Raw genomic sequence first — 27365 nt, 5'->3', positions numbered from 1 at the left:
TGAGCAGGAGTGGACACACTCAATCATAACCTCCCTGGAAATGGGGTTGGACGATATAATAACGTCAGGTCATGTTTAAACATGTGTGATGAGCATAAACTGGTCCCTACGTGAAGACCTAAGTCACAAACATGCCTGTGTATATCATATTTGCTCGACTCAAACGGTATTTCATATAGTAATCTACCTTAAGTGCAACAGTCCCCGCTTACAGTAAGTGCTGGTAGAAGGTAAATGGGCGATGGACAAAAGCTTTTAACCTTCTGTCTTTAAATAGGATATCCCTACTTCATGATGATGAACACAAAATGAAAGCAAACATTGATGTTTCAAATATTCATTGAATGAAACCTTACCCATAGAGGCTATTCATCAGCACCCAATGGTCATTCTATTTGCTCAATACTGTTGGCCCCATTGAAAGCTTTGATGGCTTATGCCAAATCATTAAACTGTCTAGCAGCCAAACACTGAGAGTGATATATATATATATGACTGGGCATTAATAACCAGGCAAACATTTGTTTGCAGGTGTCCTGGCAGGTGCGCCTGAAATAATGTTGATAACAAAATGTAAATGACAAAATGTGCTACTCACTCAATGTTTTTAATATCTCATTTAGCCTATACTTACATAACTAGCACAGAGGCTATAATACAGTACTCAGTGCAGAGTATTTATGAGAATTTGATTTATTTCTTCTCAAATTTGACAGCTTTGATAAACTGTGTTGTGTGCTTAGAGATTTGTAAAGAGTAAAAAACAAACAAAAAACAATGCATGCTTGTGTTTACAAATGATTAAATGAATAGTGTGCATCTGTGTGATTGCAGTTGGACCTGAAACCTCATATACTGTAGTACAACTTATGCACATATTGGCCTTTTTTGTTTGATTTGATGATCTCATATATTATTTATAATAATGGTCTCCAATCTTTAGTGGTTTTATATTGATGTATGTGCACAGACAGCCTATGAAGATTGTCATATTACCCAGCAAACAATATCCAGCTGTTTTTATCCAGCAGTAGCAATCTGAGGACAGTGGTAGAAATGTCCTCAGAAGTCCTTGTTTTGGAATCACTTGCTTTGTATCACTGCTCGAATGTCTCAATAAGGCAACAACACAACATGTACAGTAACATAAAATAATCACCGACTTCCTGCTGTCCCATACTGCGTAATCCATGGTTAATGATACACCTTATCTGATAATCCTTCTTGATAAGCAGTATACCCACTTTTAATTCCAAGCCATCACTTTTCCAATGGGCCACTCCGTAATCCCTATGGAACACACTCGTACTGGTCTGATCTTCCAGTTATGGAATAACAATTTGGGAGCAATGACAGTGAAAGGGACTAAACTGTTTTATTTCGAATTTTGAAATCTGTTTCAATAGCTTTAATGGAAACCATTTGTGCGGCCGAGCAGCAGACCTCTTTAAGCATGTGAGAACAATCATTGACATTTGAGAGCACTTGGGTATACAAATGGGTATAAAATGCCTTTGAGTTCACTTATCCAGTCACTGTTAAAACAAGACACAGACGTCACTGTGATCCGAATAAGTAATGTTTTGCCAGTTTACAGTAAAATGATCGATTCTTGTTTATTGGTCCTTAGTGTTTTTTCTTGGCTTTAGGCCCATCAACCTGGTGATGAATCGTCCAATTAGGTCTTTGTGGCACCCCAATTACCCCCCCCCCCCCCCCCCCCCCCCCCCCACACACACACACATATTGAGGTACTGTATGAGGTATTTCCCTTTTACTATGTAACATTATTATGGCCATGGCAGCATTAATGTATTCTGTCAAGAATAAATCAATTCCCCATTTTTTCCAGCCTGGAGAAATGTTTTATATATTAAGAATGTATGAATGGATTAAATAAATAACTGTAGTGACTGATCGAGAAGTTTTCCATTTTCAGAAATATTTGTAAATGATTATACTGTAGTTATGGTTATGGGATTTGGCAGACGCCTTTGTCCAAAGATACACACAAATACAAAACAATATAATACTTACATTTAACAGGGAACAATTTAAAAAGTTGGTCAGACTACATTAAGGAGAATAGCAATAATAAACAACAATATCAATTCAATCAATGGCCTAATGAAAATTATATTTGGTATGGTAAGGTTATATCACTGTGATAGTTTTCAACATTAATCAAACATCATCTTTTGCCTGCTTTCCATGGAAGGTATTATTTGCACAAAAAACAATTCCCATCAAGAAGACAAAACACAATGAGAAACAAACTTTCAAGTAAAGCCATTAGAAATAACTTTCTAAAAGATGCAATATTCAAAACCGCAAGACGCCAGGGAGGTGCAATCCTTGCTACATTATTTGTAGCCATTACCATCTTCAAACACTCAGAGGCCAGTTTTAATGCCAAATTAGTGTTTGGTTTAGGATTGCAAGGGAGGCCAGGAAATGTTCCACACAGGTCAGACTCTGGAGTGGGAAGCCTCAAGCTGCTGTAACCGGATAGCATCAGACTGTGTATATAGCCGCTGCTGTTTTGAGGAGGTGGTAGAACAGACATGCAGAGCAGAACAGCTCAACAGCGACAGGACTCATAATAGGTAGGTACTGCATATTATTCATTTTACTATTATATTGTCATAACCGGAATGATTCATATTTATACTGCAACAAGAGTTTTTGATACATCTATAGGGTCACACTTACTTTGCCTCTCTGGTTTATAAATATAATTTAATTGGTGAAGGACTGAATGTGATCAAAAGTTGTCACTGTTTATATGTTGTCTGTTCTTAGTGTTCTTCGAATGTTAGTCAGATAGAATTTTAATCATGTTGACATGTGATATGCACCATAATATTGTATGTTTATGTAAATGCATATATACTCTTTCAATACTACTATGTTAAAGTATGTTTAAGAGTTTTAGATCTGTGTCAAATAGCATAATCTGGCAAAATATAAGTATGTGCCAGGATAAGAAGAATACAGAAGTTTGTAAGACAAAGACATCAGAGACATCTGTGAAGTAAAGGAAGATATGATGGTGGTTATGATGGAGTGGTTATGAATCTGAACACTGCAGTATACCAGAAGGCTGAGAGTTAGATCAGGGGGCTGACAAAATAGTGTCTCTGAACACTCTTGAAATGAATGTTTTGAAAACAACACAACATCTCTGTGTCCAGATAGATAGATTGTTGTTCCTTTGTTACACAATATGTGTTGAAATAACACAACTTGCGTTGTTTTTGTTAAACACATCTCTGTGTCCAGATAGGGACAACACATTAGTTTTTAAGAGTGAACAAGGCATTTAACTCCAAGTTGCTTCAGGGGGTTTACAGGTAAGGTGTTCTGGAAAAGAGCATCTGCCAAATGACAAATTATGTAGTAATGACACATGCATACCTCCAAGAAATCATTTTCATAGAACCATTAGGAAAAAAGTCCTCACTCTTGAGAAATGAGAAACTTTAGCCAGTAAGGAGTTAATTTTGTCTGTGTTGAAAAATATATAAAGGCACTGTCAGAAATGATCTAACACTGGCTGATGTACTGGAAGTAATTTATATCCGGTACGGTCTCAACAACAGCAGTGTAGAGGTGGGGGATTGATATGACAAGGTGTTTATCACAAAGCAAACACAGACCTTATTGTGTTCCGGACCTTAATGTGCCATTGTGTTTATATTTATTATTTAACTGCAGTTGGTCTTAGAAACAGATCAGTTCCAGTTTAGCAAGAAAAGTAATCACGTTTTGAAGCTAAATAAAATATAATGCAACACATTATGTAGGTCTTGCCTGGCAGTGAGTGAACATGTCTTGCCACTAACATGACATTTTTAGGTGTAACTCAGGAACGACAGTGTTAAGAAGCTTTCGGGAGACCAGGCTCTGAGACTGTTCTGTAAGTACAATTTCTGTAAGTTTTACTAATATTCCTTATAATGAAAAGAAACGTTTTAAAAAAAGAAAAATACTTATTCTGTTAATGATTTTTTGTTGCTGTTATTTTGATGAATTCTCCATTGAAGGAATGAAGGAATTGCCCATAAAATTGTAATGTACAAAATGTACAGAAATTCTACTGCCAGAAAATTACCAGTATATTTTCCTTTTTTACACAATTTGTTTTACAGGGCTCAATGTAAGAACATTGCTTCTTTATTGCATTGTTCATTGTATTGTTCAACCTCTACATATGGCATGGTGCATTATCCATATTTAGGAGAACTCTAAGCATTCCCCTGCTTCAATTTTGTACCGTAAATATCTTTGAGGTTAGCCAGACCTGTTGAATCTAGCCAGCTCTGGTGATCATGTTGTTTGGATAGATGGATTATACATCCCAACCAAACTCCACAAACAGTGTGATAAACTGCATGAGTCATTTATGCTGTCATGACAGTAATTGTTTTCAGAGATCAGGAGAAATTAGATCAGACTAAAAGCAAGATATGCTGCAACTGTATAATTGTGATGACAGTGACCTTTGTGAAGTTGCATATTGATCTCTGAATTAGGAACCTAATCTTGACATGATACGATTCCCAATTCTGTAATGATGTGTGGTTTATATTGATTTTTTCACCTTGTGCTGCTGAGACCCTGATGTACACATGGGGTCTTATTGACTTTTTTCCGTATAATTAAGAGTCCATGTGCGATAAAGCCAAACATTCACAAATACAATAGTTTTTATAAATACCCACTGTTCCTCATTGAAAGGACGTTTCCAATGTCCTCCACCTTCACAATGTGTATCTGTGGGACTGGTGTTTACACAACAGTTTTCATGGAACAGAATTCCCATCAGACACATGGTGACTTCTCTTGCAGTGACACAAATAATTGTTTTTTGTTTTCTTTTTTCAAACAAGAGGTCTTCTCCCATTATAAGTGATGTTAAAAAAAAAGAATAGATAATGTTCACAGGGCCCTTTGTTGCTTATGATGAGAACACCTTTGGTAGTGGATGGACAACATCCTGGCCAGTCTTTTTACATGTCTAACTAATGTTCTCCAAAGGACGAGAAACAATAATGCAATGTGGAAGAGTAGTAATCCAATTTGCTCTCATCTGCCTGACCTCATCCTGAAGACATTTCCTACTGTCTTTCAGCAGCAGCTTTCTCCAGCACCAACACCCTCCCCATGTCAGTCGCCAGGGAGAACAGTTTCTACAAATGTGTGATTGACACAGACAATGCAACCCTGGATTGGGGAAAGGTCTTCGAAGTAAGTGATGCTTGTGAAGTTTTTGCCTGCACTGGAACTGAAGTTACTTTGTACAGAACCAGGAGGTGTCAATGTTATCATTTTGTTAAATTGTGTGCTCATTTGACTAAATTATGGACTCATTTTAAATTGTGCAGACAATTTAATATACTGTGCGCTCCTATAACTAGTTGTGGTCTCATTTTACTAAATTGTGCACTCATCTTACAAAAGATGAGACACAATGAGAGGCAATTTAATAAAATTAGCACATTATTTAGTAAAATGTGTGGACACACACACACACACACACACACACACACACACACTCAACCCAAATTAGTGACGCTGTGTTATACTTAACCTCCTATAGCAACAATTATTATAACAAGAACAACTAAAACCTCCATAGATAAATTCACAACTTCACAAATTCACAACTTAAAGCAACACCAAAGAACTTTTCCTCTGTCACACACACTATTTGTTTATCCAGCACTGGCTTTGGAAATAACAATGTCCACAGACAAGGTAGAATATGTTGCATGATTTTATGAAAATACGATGTATTGCGACATCAGATGCAAGTCACATTTGTAGTTTCTTATGTGTCATTCCATCGAACTACAGATCCGCTACCCGATCTGGCAAACTTACATAGTGCGGTTATAGCCGATAGAGGGCCGCGAAGCGAATGCAGAAGTGCCGTTCACCCTGTTACGAGTTGATGAACCACTGAAACGATTTTGGAAACATTATTTTAAGGTAGAAAAAACTCTTTGGTGTTGCTTTAACAATATGGATCCTTGCTTTCCTTCCTTTGCTCTTCTCCTCTGATCTTCTCCTGCCGCCCGTCCATTCCACTGCCTAGTGGGCCCATGAGGGGAACACGGCGTGCCTGGAACACCTCATCAGGAAACACCCAAAGTGCCTGGCGGCCAAGGATGACGCTGGCGCCACCCCACTCCACCACGCCACCTCTGGGGGGAGCCTGGAGGTTATCCGGCTGTTGGTCAGCACCAGCGGACCGGAGGGTGAGTGCCACATCACGTCGTTTTAATGGTTCTCTCTCTCTCGGTTTCCAATAAAAAGCCATTACCAATCAAATCCCACCGGCCCATGCTGCTGGTGTCTCCCACAAACTGTATTGGATCATTAGGCCGTAATGGGATCCTGGAAGACTGGTGTAATCACATTGAGGACTGTAATCATGTAAATATGACACGCTCATGTTGGGATGGAGACTTGGCTGAGAATTAGCCACACTATAGCTCAAACTAGTGATGGTCAAAATACGCACTCACGCCCTGATGCAAACAACTGATAAGATGTAGATGAAGACTGGAGATGTGTTTTATAAACTGTTGCTTTTTTAACCTCAGGTTTTCCAACCAAAAAAAAGTGCTTTCTGTGTAAATTACACCTGTGTATAGCCTGCACACACCTGTGTTACACCTGCATAACCATATCAGGCGCAGGCAACATGTACAGTACAGTAAGTGATGCTACAAGAGGACATGGACAATGATAAGGCAAAGAACTCCTTAATACCAGAATAGTTTTCTCTGGTCATTTTGTTCTTGATTCTTAAAGGCCCTTATCTCTTTCTAAAGACATCATCTGTATGTACAGTATTCATATCAGAATGACTATTGCTATGGTGCCTCTCCCCTTTTATATTGCATTTTGTTGCTGACCACAAGAAAACAGGAGATGGATGTTGTGTGTTCTACTATCATTGTTTTTATTTGTTTCCTGCACTGCACTGCAGCGTAACCACACTGTTTTTAGCCTACATCATGGGTACTACCAGGTGGGTTTCCCCCAGTTGATCAAACTATTGATTTGGAGTGTTTGCTGTGATGAAAGAGCAGGGAGGGGGGTGTCACATGAAGCTAATGGAGAACAGGAGGTCTGACCTTCCCCATATAGAAACACAATGACACACATACTTAGCTCAAGTAATCATCGCAGCACAATGAAATACAGTAACCATAGAGCAAAGTATTTTTTTTACTGTTAACACCACTGAGTGCTACTGTCCCCTAAAGTCATCTTCAGTTAGGGACGAGATAAAAGCATACTGACTCTCTCTCTCTCTCTCTCTCACACACATGCACGGAAGCAGAGAAGCGAGGAAATGTTCGCACCAGGAAATAATGAAATAATGACTCAAGCGAGGTGATAATGTGAAGGAGAGAACCTCCCCCATCCACTGATGGAAACCCCCCTCCTCTCCCCTCCCCACCCCGTTTCCCCCACCACCTCCATCACTATCCCCCTCCCCTTCCCATCCTCATCATCACACAGCGCTGCACCTCTGTCATGACAGTAGCACATGGGCTTGTGAATGAGTGTGATAATGGCTGTGAGGGTATACAGTAATCTTCCCAGGGCCGAGAGCTGACGGTGGACATCTTTTTTTCCCACCATTATCTCATCGAGTCTCAGTAGAGACAGTGATGGTGACTTGTGATCCAACTGGTGAGGTGTTAGGACGGGAGCACAGAGAAAATGGACTAGTCTGGCTCTCACCAGACCAAGCTCAATCTTTTAAGATTGAACATTAGTCTGGGTAGTCTGCTGTATTTATTTACTGCACAAGAGATGTGATCAATTGGCATAGTTCAAATGACTCTGTACGCTTTAACCACCGGCAGATCAGGCTGGGTTTACCCAGTCTAAGAATGGGCCTATACAGAAAAGCACTGCACTGCAGATAAGTCGAGCAACGAGTAAGAATGAACAGCTATGATAAGGGATCAGATTCCAAAAATAATTCAGTGGAAATGCATGGATTCCAGTTGCTGCTACTGGAAGAAACTGGAATCCATGCATTTCCACTGAATTATTTTTGGAATCTGATCCCTTATCATACCTGTTCATTCTTACTCGTTGCTCGACTTATCGTGACTAAATTCAAGATGGCTGCAAACGTTAAACTTCGTGAAGATACTGTCTGTATAAATCGTCTTGTAAGTAAACTACCAGTGCTTTTTCAAAGTTCTCAATGTCTCGTTTTAAATGTCAGGGCCCTAGGAAGTCTACCAATGAAGTGTGGAGATACATTGAGCCTCGTAAATGGGTGTAAAACAGTGATTTATTTGCATGGCTAGCCCGATGCCGAAGCACCACTACTGAAAAAGTTGTTGGTAGCATCGGCTAACTAGCGCCAGATTTTGGAGTGCAGGGGACAAGTCGAGATGGGCTATGAGACATACGTTCACACTCGGTATCATGTTTCAATACACTTTAGGTCAATATCACACCGGAATTCTCCTTTAAAATGTAGTATAGGGTCTGGGCACTCACCGTTCGCAGTGCTCAGTCCGAGGGGCGGGATAATCGGTTGTCTTTCAAATTCCCTCTGCACGCAATAGGACAGCGCTATGAGTCCCATGCGTTTCCCACCAGCGGAGCTAGTTGGCTAGTTCAAACTTTTGCCAACTTAATAAAAGCTTAACTCGTGTCACATTGTTCGCCAACGCCAACAGCAACATTATCTTATTTGTTTTCAAGTAGCAGGGAATTCAAGCCAAACCCGTTGCAACTCTGCCTTCAATCATTATGTTAAGCCTGCCTAACGACTCTATACACAATTTGATTGGCCTTTTTGATCCCCACCTCCAGGATTGAACATGTGTGATGGTCAGGGCAATACGCCGCTGCACTGGGCCGTGGAGAAGCATGTTGGGGACAGCTGTGCACTCCTGCTGAACCTGGGTGCCAACCCCAACGTCCTCAATGCCGCCCTCATGTCTCCTCTACACCTGGCCATCAGCAAGGGACACAACGACATGGTGGAGGTCAGTGACTGCAATGAGTGCTTTGCTTTATTCAGCCCAGTTTAGCCTTATTTAATCGCATGTGTATCAAAATCAGAACCCAAAGAGGCCATGTGAGTTAGTACACACAAGGAATACAGACCATACAATATGGACAATACAAAGGCAATATACAATAGAGAATATACACAATATAGACAACAAATACAGAATAGACAATACATAATATAGACAAATGTACACATTATGCAAGTAACATGCAGCTGTTAACGAGTCAAACAATGTATATAAAGCATAGCGTAGAGTATACTGTATGTATGTATGCAAACTTGGGAGTGTGTATTTGAGTGGCAATAATTACAATGGTGAGGTAAAATTTGTATACCAACTCACGGTGAACAAGATCCAACTTTTGAAAGACTATAAAAAAATTCAGGATAAAATGAACACCAGTCCATGACATTTATTTTTTTATTTTATCATTTTTCACCAAATCAAATTATTTTATATTATCTGGGCCAATCTAATTTGTGTTGGCTTGATGGAAAGCACAGGGATTTACCGAAGAGATGGGAAGCCAACAACATAGAGAGGAACAAAGAGAGAAATAAAAAGAGAGATAGAGAGAGAGAGAGAGAGAGAAGGCAGCCATGTTTGGCACAATTACAGTCCATCAGTGACTTGTCTTCAGACTGTGAACTCTCATCTCACTCTGCCAAAGCCATAGCCATGACACTAAAAGCCCCCAGGCAGCAGCTCAACTCTGGAACGAATCCCAGCTGTAGGTCCATGCCAGACCAGGCCACCAGGACACCAGCCTACTACCTTACACGTTTATTAACAACACCAGGTGCTCTGTTAACATTTAGGTGTTTTACACCTATACACTTTTAAAATGAGGGTTCTGGTGTCCCTTTTGAGGTACTCTGACTTGGAAGTTGCCCACTGTTCTGGATGAGGTTGATTATGTTAAAACCTAGCAATAAAGATCATTAAAACCCAAACATTTGGTTTGGATGAGAGTGTCTAACCCTTAAAATCCAAAGTATGTTGAAATAAAACTTGTTTGAATCATATGTTCAAACAAGTTGTGTTCATACTGTATATATACAGTATGAACACAACTTGTTTGAACATATGATTCAAACAAGTTTATATATTTTTTTCAAGGATAACTATAAACTGTACCAAGGGTATAATCTGACTGTAGACCCAGAAAGGAAACATATATGTTTCCTTTCTGGGTCTACAGTCAGATTATAACCTTGGTACAGTTTATAGTTATCCTTGAAAAAAATATCTTATGTAAAAGATGCAGATGGAAGCACAAAACAAAACATAGTTTGATAAATGTGCTTCACCTTTTAAACAGCATTTATTTAGGATGTTGCAGTTTACTCCTCAAGCAATCAATGAAACTGAAACAGCGGTGACTTGGAGAAATGGAGAAATATTGAATGTTTTTCGCTCCCTGGAGTGAACACAGGTGTGTGATGTTTTTACTCCTGAGATCGATGGCAGGTGTTTGATCTCTCACTTCTCTCCTCACAGCTCCTGTTGTCCTTCAGTGTCACAGATGTAAACCTGGAGGGAGACCTGGGGAACACACCTGTCATGCTGGCCTGCTCCAACAACAACTGCCAGGCCCTAAACATACTGGTGAGAGCAAAAAGACAAAAAACGAACCAATAAAAAATAAAAGAGTGTGAAGATGTGCAGGGATTCAGGAAGTGAGGGAAGTACTGTGTAGGAGGATTATAAAAGAATCTTCTCACCAGGTTCCTGGAGTTAAGGTCTCATTTTATTAACCTTCTCACCAGTGATGGGCAGTAGCGTACTATTTTTAGCGAAGCTATAGCTTAACTACATTTTTTAGTAGCTTGGTAGTAGCGTAACTATTTTCTGAAGCTGGTAGCTTTTCAATAGCTAAGCTGTTTTTTTGGCCATGTACAGTAGTGCATTTTCCAGAACATTTGAAGCTTACAGTAGAGTTTCCTTCTGGCCGCCCATATATGCAAGTTCAGTTTTATTCAATGGATCTGACAAACATGACACATTTGTCCAACTAAATCTGAGAAGAGACGGGCATTGGTCCTTTTTTTCACTAGATTGTCTGGGAAACATTTAGGCTACCCTACAATTTAGTAAAATGTGCGCATGTTTTCTGGATATATACCAAAAAATATGTTGCATTTCTAGGGTTCCGTAGTGAGTGTAACAATCAAGGGTTATTATTTTTTTAAATGAACATATGTTATAGCCTACATGTGTAAATAAAGGTAACTTAGTTACTGTATCTGTTTGAGTTATATTGGCTAGGTCATTCAAATAGCACTGACTTGGCGTGAAGCTGGTTCACTTTTTTTGTTAATTGTTAATGTTAATTTTCTATAAAAATACAAAGTAGCTTCTGATGTAGTAAACTACTTTTGCGAAGTATATGTAACTTAGCAAGCTGCATTTTGTCTAAAGGAAGCTTTTGTGTAGTTAAGCTTCAATTTATATAGGGTAACTGGTAGCTTAGCTCACTACATTTTCTAAGTAGCTTGCCCATCACTGCTTCTCACCAGCTACCAGGAGCTAAGGTCTCGTTTTATGAACTCAGCTTCCTGGAGCTAAGGTCTTGTTTTATGAATGTCAATAGCATGTAATCTGTGAAAGGCCGCAAAAATGATGGTGTTGAAATATCTGTTTTTCCCCCCTGTACACTTATCGAAAGTACTAGCAATACATTTATGATGCATAAATGAGTTACAATAAAGACATACATACATGCATGGGGGTGGTGGTAGTGCAGTGGTTGAAGAGATGGGCTATCATGCAATAGACAGAAAGCTTCAATTCCTGACTTTTACTGCCTTTGAGCAAGGCACTTAACTCTGAGTTGCTCCGGGGACAGTGACCCTTGTAGTTGACATATGTAAGTTGTTTGGATAGAAGTGTCTGCTAAATGAATGAATAATTTAAATATTTAAATATATTTCAAATATCAATGAAGTCAGTTTAAACAGCTGTCATGCACTGCATCTGTTAGAGTGGGTGACTATGTAAAGCAGATGTCTCATGAGATGACTCAAAAATACACACAGTCTGATAAACACAAATGACCTCAGTCAGACATATGCACTGTTTTCCTCATTTAATTTTAGTAAGTAATTAAAAGTAGTTTAAGTAAGTTTTAAAGCTGATATAGGCCCTTTCCAAAGGAGCAAAGCAGTAGCCCTCCAATATACTGTTGTGTACTGTATATGTATAAGTTGTGTGTACACATGTTAACTACTCTCTACTGCAACAAGGTCTCTCTCTCTCTTTCTCTCTCTCTCCCTCCCTCTCTCTCCCTTTGCATTTAAGACATGTTAGGTATCAACTGTGCATTAAACGTTTGTAAGATGTAGTACTGATTTAAAGAACATCTCTCTCTCTCTCTCTCTCTCTCTTTCTTTCTCTCTCTCTCTCTCTCTCTCTCAGTTTAAGTATGGTGCAAAATTGTGCTCCCAGAATAAGCTGGGCCACTATGCTATCCATGCAGTGACTTTTAATGGGTCCAAGGAAGCCATGGAAGTGATTATAAAGAAAGGTATTGTTTTGAGCTATTTACTCTTATTGATGTGAACTATTTACTCTCTTCAGTGTATACAACTTGGGAGGTCTGCTGTGTTTTCAAATGTTTTGATTTGTGAGTCCAAACTTCTCCATGTTATCACAGATGGAAAATTCCAGTTTGTAGTTTGAACACTAGTTTGGACTGACGCAGGTGCAGTAAGTCACAGCTTTCTGTCTGGTGGACAAAAACATACAAGCTGTGTTTTCATTTGAAGACACGACATTGCATGTCAAATCAGTATTTTTGCATTGTCATCAGTCAATGACTGGTCACTTTACATACATACTCAAATGTGATGGTAATACACCAAGGAAGTGACAATATTCACATAAAGAGCCACCAGCTGCTCTAACTAATCAAACAAATAGTCAGGGTTTTAATATCCTCCCAGGTTGACGAGATGGTGTTGATCACCCCAGTTTACGTGGACACTGACCCAGACCTTGATTAATTCTAACCTGCCAATTCAGAGCAGACTGACACAGGGGATCTGGGATGCGCCCCATGCAGAACAGTGGCACACTGCAAAATCAAAATATTCCCCCTTATATCTGAGGACATAGTCACACAAAGACATACTCAGGAACAGTACAGGGACTGAATAATATGTAAAAACACATAATAGAGAAACAGCTGACCTAGTTTAATTATTCTATCCAACTAGCCTGGGTGTTCCCATGCTGCCTTGCGCGCGATTTGAAATTTTCGCCTGAGATAGGGGACCAATCACAGAACAAGGGGGAAAGCAAGACGACGATGAGCTATGTACAGACGCATTTGATAGACATCCGTGGCACCCAATAAACGGATCTGGGCATTTTTTTCAAATACGAGAAAATTAACGTTTGGTTCCCAGACCACGTCTCATTGAGAAGTGGTGGCGCTAGCCAGACTACTATCCAACAATAATTCTGACATAAACTGCTTACAGATATAAAAGTCATTAAAGGAGAATTCCGGCGATACTCTCTTTATCAAGGTCACCGAGTACTGTCGGTACGAAATAAAACAAAAACAATCGGTTCTAACTAGCTCGAATGCTGCAGCCAACAGCTGGAGCTGCCAGGCAGCTACAGTACTCTGGGGGCATGTTTATGATCTCCCATGTTCATGCCGCCAGAGTATAGTACTCTAGCTTTTGGCTGCTATAGCTAGGTAGAACCGATTATTTTCGTACCGACAGTACTTGTTGACCTCGAGAAACCGAAATATATGTGCAAAATTGCCGGAATTCTCTTTTAATTTTGATTACAATAGTCTCAGACAGCTTATGGCAACCTCATAATGTAGATAAAAGAAAGCCGATATCATTGCTAAAATATGCCTGTGTGTCTTTTTTGATACAGGGGAAGAGTTTGGACACAGCGCTGAGACTCACCTGAACTACCTGGACAAATCCCAATGCAGTCCTCTGCATCTGGCTGTGCGTGGAGGCAACATTGAAGTAATCAAACTCTGCATTGAGAAAGGGGCAAGAATTAATCAGCAACAGGTAAAAAAAAAATTTACCACTTTACCCAGCCTCATAAGACTGCCATTATCGTGTCATTAACATGATATCAACCTCCTGTTCCCATTGTAACGATTCTGTAGCTGGTTGAAAGTTATGTTTTATTTTTCCAAGTAGTTAATTATTATTTTTTTTTAAAGGGGTGCCAGGTAGCGTAAGCTACCAACTTTCCAACACAAAAGGTTACCGGAGCACACAGCGAAAGTGTCACATTTATAACATTAACCTATGAGCCCCTTCAGTCAACAGTGAAATCAGAATCAAATTAAATAAAATTGTCTGGCCCTCACCAGAAGCACCACAAGATTCACATACTCATAAACAAAAATCACCATGAATTCATACACTCTACAGTTGAAACAGCACATCAATGACAGATAACAGGAAAACCCCAACGTTCAAATGTCCTTTTGAGTTTTGGCCCATTTAGTACTCCGTAGTTCAACAAAACAATACCATAGTTCGTGAGTTCATCGGCAGTAAATATAACAAAACATAGTCAGACGTCACTTTTTTTGAGTTCAGTTTTGGAAACAAGGAATCATTGTTCTTTCAAAAGGATGGTTGAAAAATATATGCGTATTTCGGAGTAACGGGGAAACGTGGGCATTAGTCAGTGTTTGTGAAACGAAACAGTTCCTCTGGCAAACGATCAGTGTAGGTGCGATGTGTGCGTTGGTGTGTGCGTAGCGGGGCTTTGGAAACACTGCTCCAGCGGTAATGTCACCGCCGGAGTTACCTTCGGATATGCAGGCCTCTCGGTATGTGGCTGGTTGTGGACTACAGCCCCAGGAAAAGGTGCGCAGGCCGCTCCGTAGGCAACCTGACTCAGGCAGGAAGACAGCGGTCCTCGGAGGAGTGAACGTCGCAGCTCCGCGGTAAGTTTAACTTCCAGATATTCCGTCAGCGAGGGAATCTCCACTTAAAGCCGACACGGACTTGACAGCGTAGGCTCACGAAGAGACGTGTTTTTAGCAGTTACTATGCTTTAGTTTGCTTTTCTTTGTCGTAGTTGTGTGTGTTGAATTCACTTTTCTAAGACTCCAAAGAAACGGATTATAGTGTTGCTGTAGACTACGTTCTCCTTCTCACTCTCTCTCGCTCTCTCATTGCCTGCGTCCAACTATCTTTTAACTCTGCCGTGGCACTGACTTGATTACAATAACCGCCCCCACCTGGACTGACGATTGCAATTGTTAATTGGTAACTCGCAGCTGGGCACAGGAGAGACGGGGCCGTCACACCCCTCCCCCCTTGGGAAAAGCTGACCATTACGATGGAAGCTTAACATCCTGCAGATCTTCATCACCAAAGCCTAGGAAGTCCTCATCATCACTTTCTCCAGCAAAGAGTTCCAAGACCCTCTGACGCTGCAGCTCATGATATTCCTTAGCAGTGGGGAAACAGGGCTTCAGTTGAGAGACATGGACAACGCGCATGTCCTCACCGGTGGCCTCGTTGACAACCTGATAATTCAAGGGTCCCGTTTGCTTCACCACACGATATGGCCCTTGCCATTTAGGAGCCAGCTTGGCACTGAAAGACTTCTCTGCTTTGGAGTATGGATGAGTACGCCGCCAGACCCGATCATCCACCTCAAAGTCCAGATCTCTTCGCCGTTTATCATAATTCCGCTTCTGGCGAAGTTTGGCCTTGTACAAGTTCTTGGAGACCAGCTCCTGAAGCTCATTGATCTTTGCACATTTCTCATAGCTTGGATGAGATGGATGAATGTCCCTAGGTTGCAACGCGCTGTGTAAGGGGCCCTGTAACACACGGTTGAGATTCAGCTCAGCCGGAGTGACACCAGTAGACTCCTGGACAGCAGAGTTAATTGCAAACCGGAATTCAGGTAGGTAGACATCCCATCTTTTATGATTTAGACCAACATAGGAGGCAATCATAGTTTTTAACGTACGATTCACCCTCTCCGTCAAATTGGTTTGCGGGTGATACGCAGACGTAAACCTTTGATGGACACTCCAGCCTTTACAGGTCTCCTTCATGACGGTGGCTACAAACTGCGAGCCCTGATCTGATAAGAGGTACTCAGGTACCCCCCAGCGGGTCAGTATTTCATTCACCAGGGTCTTGCTGACTGTTTCACCGGTGGCTTGGCGCAAGGGGAAGAGCTCAACCCATCTGGAGAAATAGTCCACAAAAACGAGGAGATATTCATTCAGTCTGGAACTTCTGGGAAGTGGTCCCATGATGTCGACCCCGAGCATCTCCCACGGTCTGGAGGTGACAGTTTGTTGGAGCTTTCCACCAGCCTTCCGACCCTCTGGCTTGTACATCTGACAGGTCTGACAATTCTGTAGGTAAGTCTTAACATCCCGACTCATGTTTGGCCAGTACACCACAGAATGTAGACGGCGGTAGGTCTTGAATCTGCCTAGATGACCAGCTAGGGGATCATCATGGTAAGCCTGCAGTAACTGTGGCCGGAGTGATGCTGGCACATAGGCCTGATACAAAGTGCGATGCGGCAGCTCAAGGACTCTGTAGACCTTATCTTCCAGGATGGTCATTTTGGTGACTGCATCGGTAGATTTCTCCCCATCCTCCAAGATAGATTCATAAAGAGCCAGAACCTCTGGATCGTCCTGTTGGGCTTTCCACAGCACCTCGTCTGAAACAGGAAACTCCATTATCTCTAACTGGGGCGTCTGGGCTCTAGTCTGGACCGTGGCACAGGTAGCCTGTAGTCCCTCACCATCTAGAGGAGCCCGGGATAACGCGTCAGGAACAGAGTTATATTTTCCCTTTCGATACTCCACTGAGAAAGAGAACTCTTGCAATCGTAGAGCCCAGCGGATGAGTCTTGAGCTTGGTTTACTAGTCTGAAAGACCCAGACCAAGGAGGCATGGTCGGTGACCACAGTAAAGTGACGACCCTCCAGGTAGTATCGCCAACGCTCCAAGGCCCAAACCACGGCAAGACATTCCAGCTCGGTTGCAGAGTAGTTCCTTTCAGCGGAGTTAAGGGAACGGCTTGCAAAAGCCAGCACTTCTTCCTTCCCAAGTCCTGTTCTCTGGGTAAGCACTGCGCCCAAGCCCACCTCACTTGCATCAGTATAGACTGTAAACGGGTAATTGAAGTTAGGATGGCCCAATACTGGAGGAGATACAAGGTGCTGTTTGAGCTCCTCAAAAGCCCGCTGACACTCCTGGGTCCACCGAAACTTGACCCCTTTTCGCTTTAATGCATTGAGTGGCACAGCAATCTGGGAGAAATTGGGGACGAACCGGTGATACCACCCTGCCATCCCAACAAATCTCTGAAGAGACTTAAGAGTGGTAGGAACTGGGAACTCTTGCACAGCTGTGATCTTTTCCGGATCTGCCTGGATTCCTTTAGCTGATACAAGGGGTCCCAGAAATGTCAGACTCTTTCGGCAGAACTGGCTTTTTTTCATGTTCATCGTCAGGCCAGCTTTTCTGAGGGCATCAAGAACCTGCTGGATGTCCTGGAGGTGTTGCTGGACGTCTCTGGAATAAATAATGATGTCGTCCAGGTACATGAAGCAGATTTTTCCTTTAAGGTCAGCCAAGACGGTCTCCATTAAACGTTGGAAGGAGGCTGGAGCATTCCGCAGTTCAAACGGCATGACCTTAAAGTGGAATTGTCCTTCTCGACATACAAAAGCAGTTTTCAGCCGACACGCCTCCGCCATCTCCACTTGCCAATAGCCACTGTTTAGGTCAAGGGTGGAGAAGATGGTGGCTCCTGCTAAGGATTCAAGTATTTCGTGGATAGTGGGGAGTGGGTAGGCATCTGGGAGAGTGATAGCGTTCAGGCGCCTATAGTCAACGCAAAATCGAGGCTTGCCCACTTTACGTGGTATAATAACAACTGGAGCAGCATAGGGTGAAGATGAAGGTTCGATAATGTCGTTGTCTAACATGTCTTGGACCAATCCCTTGACAACAGTTTGTTTTGCTGGAGAAAGCCTGTAGGGTTTTTGCTTGATGGGCATTTCATGGGTGAGAAGAATTTTGTGCTGTAGCACCATGGTTCGCCCTAGCCTAGTGGTACACACATCTTCATTAGTCCGGAGCAGGTTGTACAACAGGTTTTTCCCAGCCGGGTTGAGCTGTGCTTGATCAATCACTTCCTCCAATGTGTCCTCTTGCTGCCACTGAGCCGACACGGCAGATGGCGGCACTGCTGAAAAGAAGGCGAAGGTAACAGAGGCTAAACCTTTGACTGGCTGCGACATAAAGTTAAACTTCTCTTGGGGTCTTGAAGGGAACCAGTATTGCTGTTCCAGGACATTAATTTGTATGCCACTACGAGATAAGAAGTCAAGGCCTAATACCATGGGGAAAGCAAGAGACTGAGCAGGTAAGACAACACAAGGCAGAACGCATGAATGGCCGGAGACACCGAGGGTAAGTTCAATCCAACCTAATGGTTGCTTTGCAGATCCATCGGCCAAGAACAATGGCCCATTCAGCCATGGATTTAGCATTGTAGAGGTTCTGAGTTCTTTCCACAGGCGCTCGTTCATCAGTGAGAAAGAAGCTCCAGAATCCAAAGTGGCTGTTCCACTCCAGGTTCCTATGGTCAGAGGCACTGTAAGCTGTCGGGGAACCTTCAATGAACCGTGAGTGAAGAGCATTGGTTCAGAGGCGGAGCAGCAGAGATCACTGTTGTCCAAGTCAGCATGCGTGACCAGAGAGAACTGCGGGTCTGATGATAGTCCGGGTTGATGGAGGTGTACTGGAGGCTTCCCTGGTTTGTAGCCTTTTTGGGTAGGGTGCTTTGAGCAGTTGCCTGGAGGATGGCCAACCTCTTTGCATTTCCAGCAGAACACAGTAGGCTCCTTCGGAGGTGGTGCTTCTTGTCTCACATTTTCTGATTTAGGGGTTGACTTAAATATCTAAAAGCTGAATTGATATCACTGAGGACTTCAGAGTGGTGTTTTTGCAGGCGCCACTGTAAAGCATCCATCACCTGGGTTTGAACATAATTCAGATCAGACTGCAGGACACTGAGGATGTTCTTACACACTTCATCACATTGGGCTACAATCCGATTCTCCACTGTATACAGCCGTTGTGTTAAGGCATCCATTTTAATTTTTTGTTCTTCATGAGAGACCTGAATTCTATGAAGGAGGAGCATGGAGGAATCCTGCTGTACTTGTTGGAGTGCAGTCACTCGATCCAGTAAAGATAGCTCATTAGGGGCACCCCTGGAGCTCACAGAGGTACACTCCTGCTGAACTGGTTGCTCAGGTTCCAGCATAGCATCTTCAAAGTCTCCAGCATCGCTGTCAGATTCAACAGTGGTAAGCCTAGCCTGGGCTTGTGCATCATTGGTCGGTTGTCCACTATAAGGTTGCTGGTAGCCATGCTCACTCTGGTCCTCATCTATGCTATGGTCTGCAAACAGGGACATAGTGCCTTCCATGCGTGTTTATTCGTAGTATATGATTTGAGTTTAAAAAGGGTAGCAAGGGATTGCTTTTGTTGAGTTCTTTTGTTCTTAGTAGTGTAGTCTAATTCACTGTTAATTTTAACTTTGTCCCATCTGGGGTGCCATTTTCTGTAACGATTCTGTAGCTGGTTGAAAGTTATGTTTTATTTTTCCAAGTAGTTAATTATTATTTTTTTTTAAAGGGGTGCCAGGTAGCGTAAGCTACCAACTTTCCAACACAAAAGGTTACCGGAGCACACAGCGAAAGTGTCACATTTATAACATTAACCTATGAGCCCCTTCAGTCAACAGTGAAATCAGAATCAAATTAAATAAAATTGTCTGGCCCTCACCAGAAGCACCACAAGATTCACATACTCATAAACAAAAATCACCATGAATTCATACACTCTACAGTTGAAACAGCACATCAATGACAGATAACAGGAAAACCCCAACGTTCAAATGTCCTTTTGAGTTTTGGCCCATTTAGTACTCCGTAGTTCAACAAAACAATACCATAGTTCGTGAGTTCATCGGCAGTAAATATAACAAAACATAGTCAGACGTCACTTTTTTTGAGTTCAGTTTTGGAAACAAGGAATCATTGTTCTTTCAAAAGGATGGTTGAAAAATATATGCGTATTTCGGAGTAACGGGGAAACGTGGGCATTAGTCAGTGTTTGTGAAACGAAACAGTTCCTCTGGCAAACGATCAGTGTAGGTGCGATGTGTGCGTTGGTGTGTGCGTAGCGGGGCTTTGGAAACACTGCTCCAGCGGTAATGTCACCGCCGGAGTTACCTTCGGATATGCAGGCCTCTCGGTATGTGGCTGGTTGTGGACTACAGCCCCAGGAAAAGGTGCGCAGGCCGCTCCGTAGGCAACCTGACTCAGGCAGGAAGACAGCGGTCCTCGGAGGTGTGAACGTCGCAGCTCCGCGGTAAGTTTAACTTCCAGATATTCCGTCAGCGAGGGAATCTCCACTTAAAGCCGACACGGACTTGACAGCGTAGGCTCACGAAGAGACGTGTTTTTAGCAGTTACTATGCTTTAGTTTGCTTTTCTTTGTCGTAGTTGTGTGTGTTGAATTCACTTTTCTAAGACTCCAAAGAAACGGATTATAGTGTTGCTGTAGACTACGTTCTCCTTCTCACTCTCTCTCGCTCTCTCATTGCCTGCGTCCAACTATCTTTTAACTCTGCCGTGGCACTGACTTGATTACAATAACCGCCCCCACCTGGACTGACGATTGCAATTGTTAATTGGTAACTCGCAGCTGGGCACAGGAGAGACGGGGCCGTCACACCATGTGCGCCAAGTTACTGTTGATAACTACCGGTATATTAGGCATATAGTTTAAATGGTATATGACTATACAGTACTATATTGGTAATTGCTATGATGATGAATATGATATCCAAACGTTATATGCCATAACAGCTTAATGTCTCGTCAACAATCTCCCACTGCATCACCTGGCCATGACAATGAAAGATCATAGTGACATTACACTATCAGATCATGCTATTTATGATAGTATATAACGTGTAACATATATCTGCCATAACATGACATGGTTCTGTCAGGCTTCTGTCCCATGAAACTCAATAACCTTCACTTCTGGAGGCTAGCATATATTTTCCTGTAAGACCAATTAATCAGAATGCTTCCTACTGTACATGAGAGCCGAACTGAGTGATCATTATGAAACCGTCTCCAGGCAAAGCAGCTTACCTATCTTACCTACCTATCTAATTACAGGCCAATAACCAATTGGATCCTTTACCTCAAATCCATGGCTGTAAACAAAACAGCCAACATACACATGCACACATAGACACATAGACACACGCACACACACACACACACACTCAAGCACTGAGGGAGACACACCTTCCATAGACAGCAGGCGGCTGTGTAATGGATACGGACCTGGTGTGGATCTTGGACCAGATTAGGTCCAGCTCAGGGCCGGAGCAGCACCAGATCAAGTTGGCTTCAGACGTCGTGCAGCAGTTGGGCTCCCTTCCTTAATCTCATCTGTGAGATGCTGCCTAGTGCTGCTGAGGCTTAAAAAGCCTCTGATGGCCAAATTGATATAAATGACACCCACTTACGTCCTGGGAGGGAGCGAGGCCCCTCTCGGGCCCGAGGCCACGCCAGTCAATATACCCTCATTAATGCTTTGGATTACTTCTCCCCACACCCCCAGAAGGGGAGTGGGGGGATGGGGGGAGATTGCCCGGCACTCGTTTCAGGATGAGCTGCCAAGGCCTGGAAGAGGCCTGGCAGGGTTGGACTTGGTTGATCATTTGTCCCTAATGGGCTACCGTCATCTTCATCTCTTTTGTTTTCTTTCTTTTTTTTCTATCTTGCTCTCTGTCGATGTATGCAATGTGGGGAAGGTTATTTTGGAAATGTAATGCATTACAATTACAAGTTACTCTATTTAAAATGTAATAGAAGTAGTAGTAGTAGTAACTATTTTAATTACTTTTTCAAAGTAATGTGACTTATTACATTTTGATTACTATTTTAAATTTCTAATAAATTGTTTTCAACTGTTAACCATTTTCAAATGTTTAAACCTGCCAGTGTTAACCTTAAAACGCAGTACTCAACACTGTCTACTGTCAAAATTCTTCGTTACATGAGTTAAAATTGTAATAATTTAATTTGAAAGAACAGCCACCATAACGTCCGACTTCAGCACCTCTTTTTACAGTGAGATCAAACTTTGGCATTTAACATTCTACAGCAATCAATGCCTTGGAAAAAATATACACAGCCCCCAAATATGAAGTAAAATTATTGAGTAAGCAAGTGTCCTAGTCTTGTAGGATTGTGCTCAAACTTTTATTTTAAGACATCTTATCAAGACAAGGCCTTAAGGCACTGGCAGACAAATTTGCTTGTTTTCTTGATGATGTCTTAAAATAAGTCAAACTCTTATTAATTAAGTCAGATGATTTTATGAGAAAGCACTAGGTAAGTGTTTTTTTTTACTAAAAACAATACCAAGAAGATGTTTTATCTTAATATAATATTAGTAACATTTGGTTAGACAAACAGTGCAGTGTTTAAGTATGTATGTGTGTGTGTGTGTGCACATGTGTGTTATGACTGTCTGCCAATAATCAAACTTGAAATAGAACAATAGACTCTTTTAACCCAAATGTAACCCCATTGTAATCATGAACATTTGAACTGTAATTTAATTTCACATTTTCCCCAGTAACATTAATGGATTAGTTATATTTATTTTGCAATTAAATTCCGTAATTCCGTAACATGTAACTTGTTACTCCCCAACACTAGGTGTGTGTGTGGGTGGGTGGGTGTGCGTGTGATGTGTCTGTGTGTGCATGCGTGGGTGGTTTTGTAAATGTATGAGCACATGTGTGCGTGTGAGTATGCATCTCTGTATGCATTAATTTATACATGTATGTGTGTGTGTGTGTATGTGTGTGTGTGTGTGTGTGTGTGTGTGTGTGTGTGTGTGTGTGTGTGTGTGTGTGTATGTGTATGCGCGCGTGTGTGTGTGTGTATCTGTGCATCCACTCATGCTCTGTGCGTCTGTGTGTGGGCGGATGGGCGTCTTTGGCCAACCCCAGGCTGACAAATCCACGGCTCTGCACCTGGCCTGCACTCAGGGCGCCACTGAGGCAGTGAAGCTCATGCTCGCCTCCTGCCTCCATGGCGACGACATCATCAACATGAGGGACGGAGCCAACCAGACCCCCCTGCACAGGTGTGTGTATAGTCCAACAGCTAGATCTCCCCACAGAGGTTAGCTTATCACCAGCCAACCAGACTACACAGGCTATTTGTGATGGGACCTGGGAACCCATCACATGGTGAAATAAAAATGATTTCTGCTCCGTTTCAACCCTCTCTGGTAAAATTTCACCAACGTTAGAATACCATCCTAGCAACATCCTGGATACCAGCCTTGCAAAATCCTGGTTGTTGCTAGGATGGTATCAGAATCTTGGTGAAATTTCACCATGTTATGGGTTTTCCCAGATCCCATCACAGGTCGTTATCAGACAACCTGATCTCCCTACACAAGCATGTTTATTATCAAACAACCAGATACCCCAGAACTGGTTGGTTTATTATCACATGAGACCCTGGTATACTAGATTATTATCAGCCAACAAATGGACCAACAAGTCCTCTTGGTACAGGTGAATTTATCTATCAGCATTTAAAGCGGAGCTCACTACATTCCCATGCACAGGCTAGTTTATTATGATCCACAGAGACATTGAGAGTGAGATCCCATGCACAAATCAGCACGGTGACGGATCAACAAAAGCACTCAGTTGTCTGATTCCAGCATTTTACACTGTGCGCTTGAAACAAGCATTCAAAACATCTGAGCATACGAGTTGTGATATTAATACCAGCTCCATAACAATAAAACCAGGAAAAAAGCCATTTATGCCTGAGTGGTTTGATACAGGCAAGGTGATAAATGCCACGTGATAGGATGCCTTCTGTTTGAACTCTTTTCCATCTCTGATATTGAAGCGGGTCTTGCTTTATGGTATTATGAGGACAATAGAGGAACCTAGTGTTTCCTGCAATAAGACAAACATAGGGTCGGATATTAGTACGGCTGATTCATCCATCTTGTGCATGGCCTGAGAATTAACTCTGAATCCTCAGCTGCTGCCTGTTTGCCCTCTGTGTGACCCAAACAGAATTGTTTGAGTTTATGTAGAAACAAATACTGATCTGAAAAAGCCATCTGTTCAGTGATAGTCTTGACCTCAAATGGACATTGTATAGGCATAGGCTGCCCTTACAGAAATGTCAGGTTTCTGGCTGAACTCATTTGTTTCCCACAAATCACCCACAAGTTTGCTGCAAATCTGCCACAAACTTCATTTTTGTAAGGGTGCCCATTCACTTGCTGTGTCTGGCTTCCTATAGACTTATATCTATGTGTATATATTTTTAAATCTGTTGTTCAATCCAAAACCAACACCACTTAAATTCAGGATGAAAATAAAACTACTTGTTTTTCTCCCTCCAGGGCAACAATATTTGATCATGTGGAATTGGCAGAATATCTTATTTCAAAGGTAAACACCCTGCTTATTGGACAAGAACAGAAAAAGAAAATTACCAGATGTCATGTTTCGTCTTTGTTCAATGATTTCAAATAGACATGTAAATGAGACGTGTTTTAACAGATGGATGCCTCCTTTGTTGTCTTGAATAAACAATGTTAATTATCCATCATTCATTTGTATCTGGTGACATTTCTAAATATAAATCGGCTGACTTCATTGTGTTGTTGGGAACAGGGGGCAGACATTGACTGCATTGACTGCAAGGGCCTGTCTCCGCTGTTGCTAGCCACAAGCTGTGGAGCGTGGAGGGCAGTAGCCTTTCTACTGTCCAAAGGTGAGTCACCAGTTCATCAAAACAATAATATGAAAAATGCCCACGCAACATACATAATACAATATACCAGAATTTCCTAACTATTAGCCGGAGCTTACATTGATTTTGCTAAATTTCTTCAGCTATGAGGTTAATACACGGGGGCAGTTACGTGATATGTTTTTTTTTTTTTTTTTGAACTTGCATAAAACACTATCCTGTGGCTTATACACAATGCAGCTAATGCACAGGAAATTGCTGTATTTATTTTACCTTAAAAAACAGCTTCTTGTTCATTGAATTACTACTGTATGTGGAGAACTGAGTCTCTGACATTGCTAATATGAGTCCAGAATGCTTGGCATTGCACTATGTGGCTTTGCGCTATGTGGCTTTGCACTATGTGGCTTTGCACTATGTGGCTTTGCACTATGTGGCTTTGCACTATGTGGCTTTGCACTATGTGGCTTTGCGCTATGCTGCATTATGTTGCCACAGGAAGGAGGCCCCTAGAGCTAACTGAGTACCCAGTGGTGCTAAATTGTGTTACTGTAACACAACCGATTTTGGGTAAACACTGAATGTGTGAGTCTGCTCTCTGTAAAAAAGGAGCAAATATGAAAATCAAGGACGAAGAGGGACGCAACTTCCTGCACCTTGCCACTTTCCAGGCCAAAGGACTGAAATGCATACCTGAGCACATCTTACAGGTAAGCCACTGTTCCACACTCTTTTGTGTAATGGAAACACATCAGTGTTTCATTGTGGCATGGGGGAAGTGCAGGGAGTTAACTCCAATGCCATGTTTGTCTGTCCTTTTTCTGGTTTCCTAGTGACAGTACTAAATCTTTGGATCCCTCTGAGTGCTAATTAGCTGAAGAGCTTTGTTTCAGCAACTGTAACCAAGGGCTTTATAATTACTCAATCAATTTAATTGGTGGATTTTATATCCAGGGAGAGTGAGTTAAAAGATGCAACGTCATTGATGATCTCCTTATGCGGGATTGAGAGACACACACTGTTACAAAGAACGTTTGTTAATGACTTTGTGAAGGTGCTACTGTGAATAGTGTACACACGCTGTCACCCTATTGACAATTCACTGTAATCCAGCCAACGATAAAATCGTGTGAAAACTGATATAAAGATATTAAACAGCATTGGTCCCCACTCTACATGTAGTGTCTGTGCACACTGTGTATTTGGTACTTAGATAAGTCATTTCATACATTTTCATATATATATAGTTCAGTATTTTAGATGAGTACTGTAATTACAAATCAGGTTTTTACTATGTACTTAATACTATATGTAATGATATTCTATTAACAATGCACAGTTAATATCAGTACATGATATTAGTTAGTTAATTATTATCATTATTTCAATTTAGGCCATGACTTTACCATAAACTGTTAATGAGATGTTTATTGATTTCATCATAATTTGTTTTGGGCAAAAGTGTCTGCTAAGAAAGAACCATACACATAAATATAAACATGTTGTTATAACGGGGATACGGTTATAACACCTCCTCCATGGAGATGTCTGCATACCATTTATGGCTTTGGAGAGCTGTGTGTTTTAGTTTCCATCAGTTCACTGCACTGACATATGGTGTTGTGTGTGTTTTGTTCCCACAGACTGCCACCGTGAGGGACCTCCTGTGTGATGAGGATAATGAGGGGTGCACTCCCCTGCACTACGCCTGCAGACTGGGGATCCACGACAGCGTTAAGAACATTCTGGTCCTGCAAGTGTGCCCCAAACGCAAGTCCAAAAACAAGAAATCAGCCTTTCACTTCGCAGCTGAGTAAGGGCCACCTTTGTTATACTTTTATCGCCAGCACTGAGTTGGATGCAAGGCCCAATGGTCACAAAGATTAATAAGCACATTGTCTGTGTAAAATTGTAATTCATCATGCTAAACTGAAACAGCTTAATAAGCGCGTGGCGCTCTAGAATCTTTGGTAGTACTGTCCAGGTCAGACTCATGTCACAAACACTTACTGTAATGCACATAAATATTAAGTCTCAGTAAGTCAATTTTAATGCAGTGTGTCCTAACTCAATATGATATCCTAAACATAAAGGTCATATCCACTCAAAATAGTGGTCCTGGTGTATGACCCTTTTTCCAGGTATGGGCGTATAAACACATGCCATAGACTCCTGGAGAGAATCACAGACTCACAGATGCTGAACGAGGGTGATGAACATGGCCTCACGCCACTCCACCTGGCCTGCCGCGGCGGGCACACCAAAGTGGTGGAACTGCTGCTCAGGAAAGGAGCTTTGTTTCAAAGGTACCCAGGACAAAATGTCCACGGAGTTACTGTACAGGCAAAAAACGCCACCTGCCACAAAGAAGTCGTTTTTTCATTGTTTGATTTATAGGTACATACAAGTAAAGT

General features: G+C 41.8%; 1 protein-coding gene across 3 annotated transcripts in view; it reads left to right on the top strand.

The window, feature by feature from the left end:
* The first annotated feature begins 2535 nt into the window (after nucleotides 1-2535).
* The window catches only part of trpa1b (transient receptor potential cation channel, subfamily A, member 1b), a 35028-nt gene continuing 10198 nt past the window's right edge, over nucleotides 2536-27365 (top strand). The window contains exons 1-14 of one of the 3 annotated variants that reach the window (XM_042068375.1): nucleotides 2536-2606; nucleotides 3859-3919; nucleotides 5138-5250; nucleotides 6101-6263; nucleotides 8860-9035; nucleotides 10566-10673; nucleotides 12483-12591; nucleotides 13965-14110; nucleotides 23169-23305; nucleotides 24599-24647; nucleotides 24873-24972; nucleotides 25561-25661; nucleotides 26595-26764; nucleotides 27093-27257. In XM_042068375.1, the coding sequence (XP_041924309.1) occupies nucleotides 5167-5250; nucleotides 6101-6263; nucleotides 8860-9035; nucleotides 10566-10673; nucleotides 12483-12591; nucleotides 13965-14110; nucleotides 23169-23305; nucleotides 24599-24647; nucleotides 24873-24972; nucleotides 25561-25661; nucleotides 26595-26764; nucleotides 27093-27257 (1508 nt within the window). In that variant the 5' untranslated portion in view covers nucleotides 2536-2606; nucleotides 3859-3919; nucleotides 5138-5166. Of the gene's footprint in view, nucleotides 2607-3858; nucleotides 3920-5134; nucleotides 5251-6100; nucleotides 6264-8155; nucleotides 8205-8859; nucleotides 9036-10565; nucleotides 10674-12482; nucleotides 12592-13964; nucleotides 14111-23168; nucleotides 23306-24598; nucleotides 24648-24872; nucleotides 24973-25560; nucleotides 25662-26594; nucleotides 26765-27092; nucleotides 27258-27365 lie in introns of those variants that run through there. The other 2 variants (XM_042068374.1, XM_042068376.1) reach the window with 2 other exon arrangements.

Source organism: Alosa sapidissima, chromosome 17 (assembly GCF_018492685.1).
Source record: "Alosa sapidissima isolate fAloSap1 chromosome 17, fAloSap1.pri, whole genome shotgun sequence".
Taxonomy (NCBI): domain Eukaryota; kingdom Metazoa; phylum Chordata; class Actinopteri; order Clupeiformes; family Clupeidae; genus Alosa; species Alosa sapidissima.
This window is presented reverse-complemented; position numbering and strand designations above follow the sequence as displayed.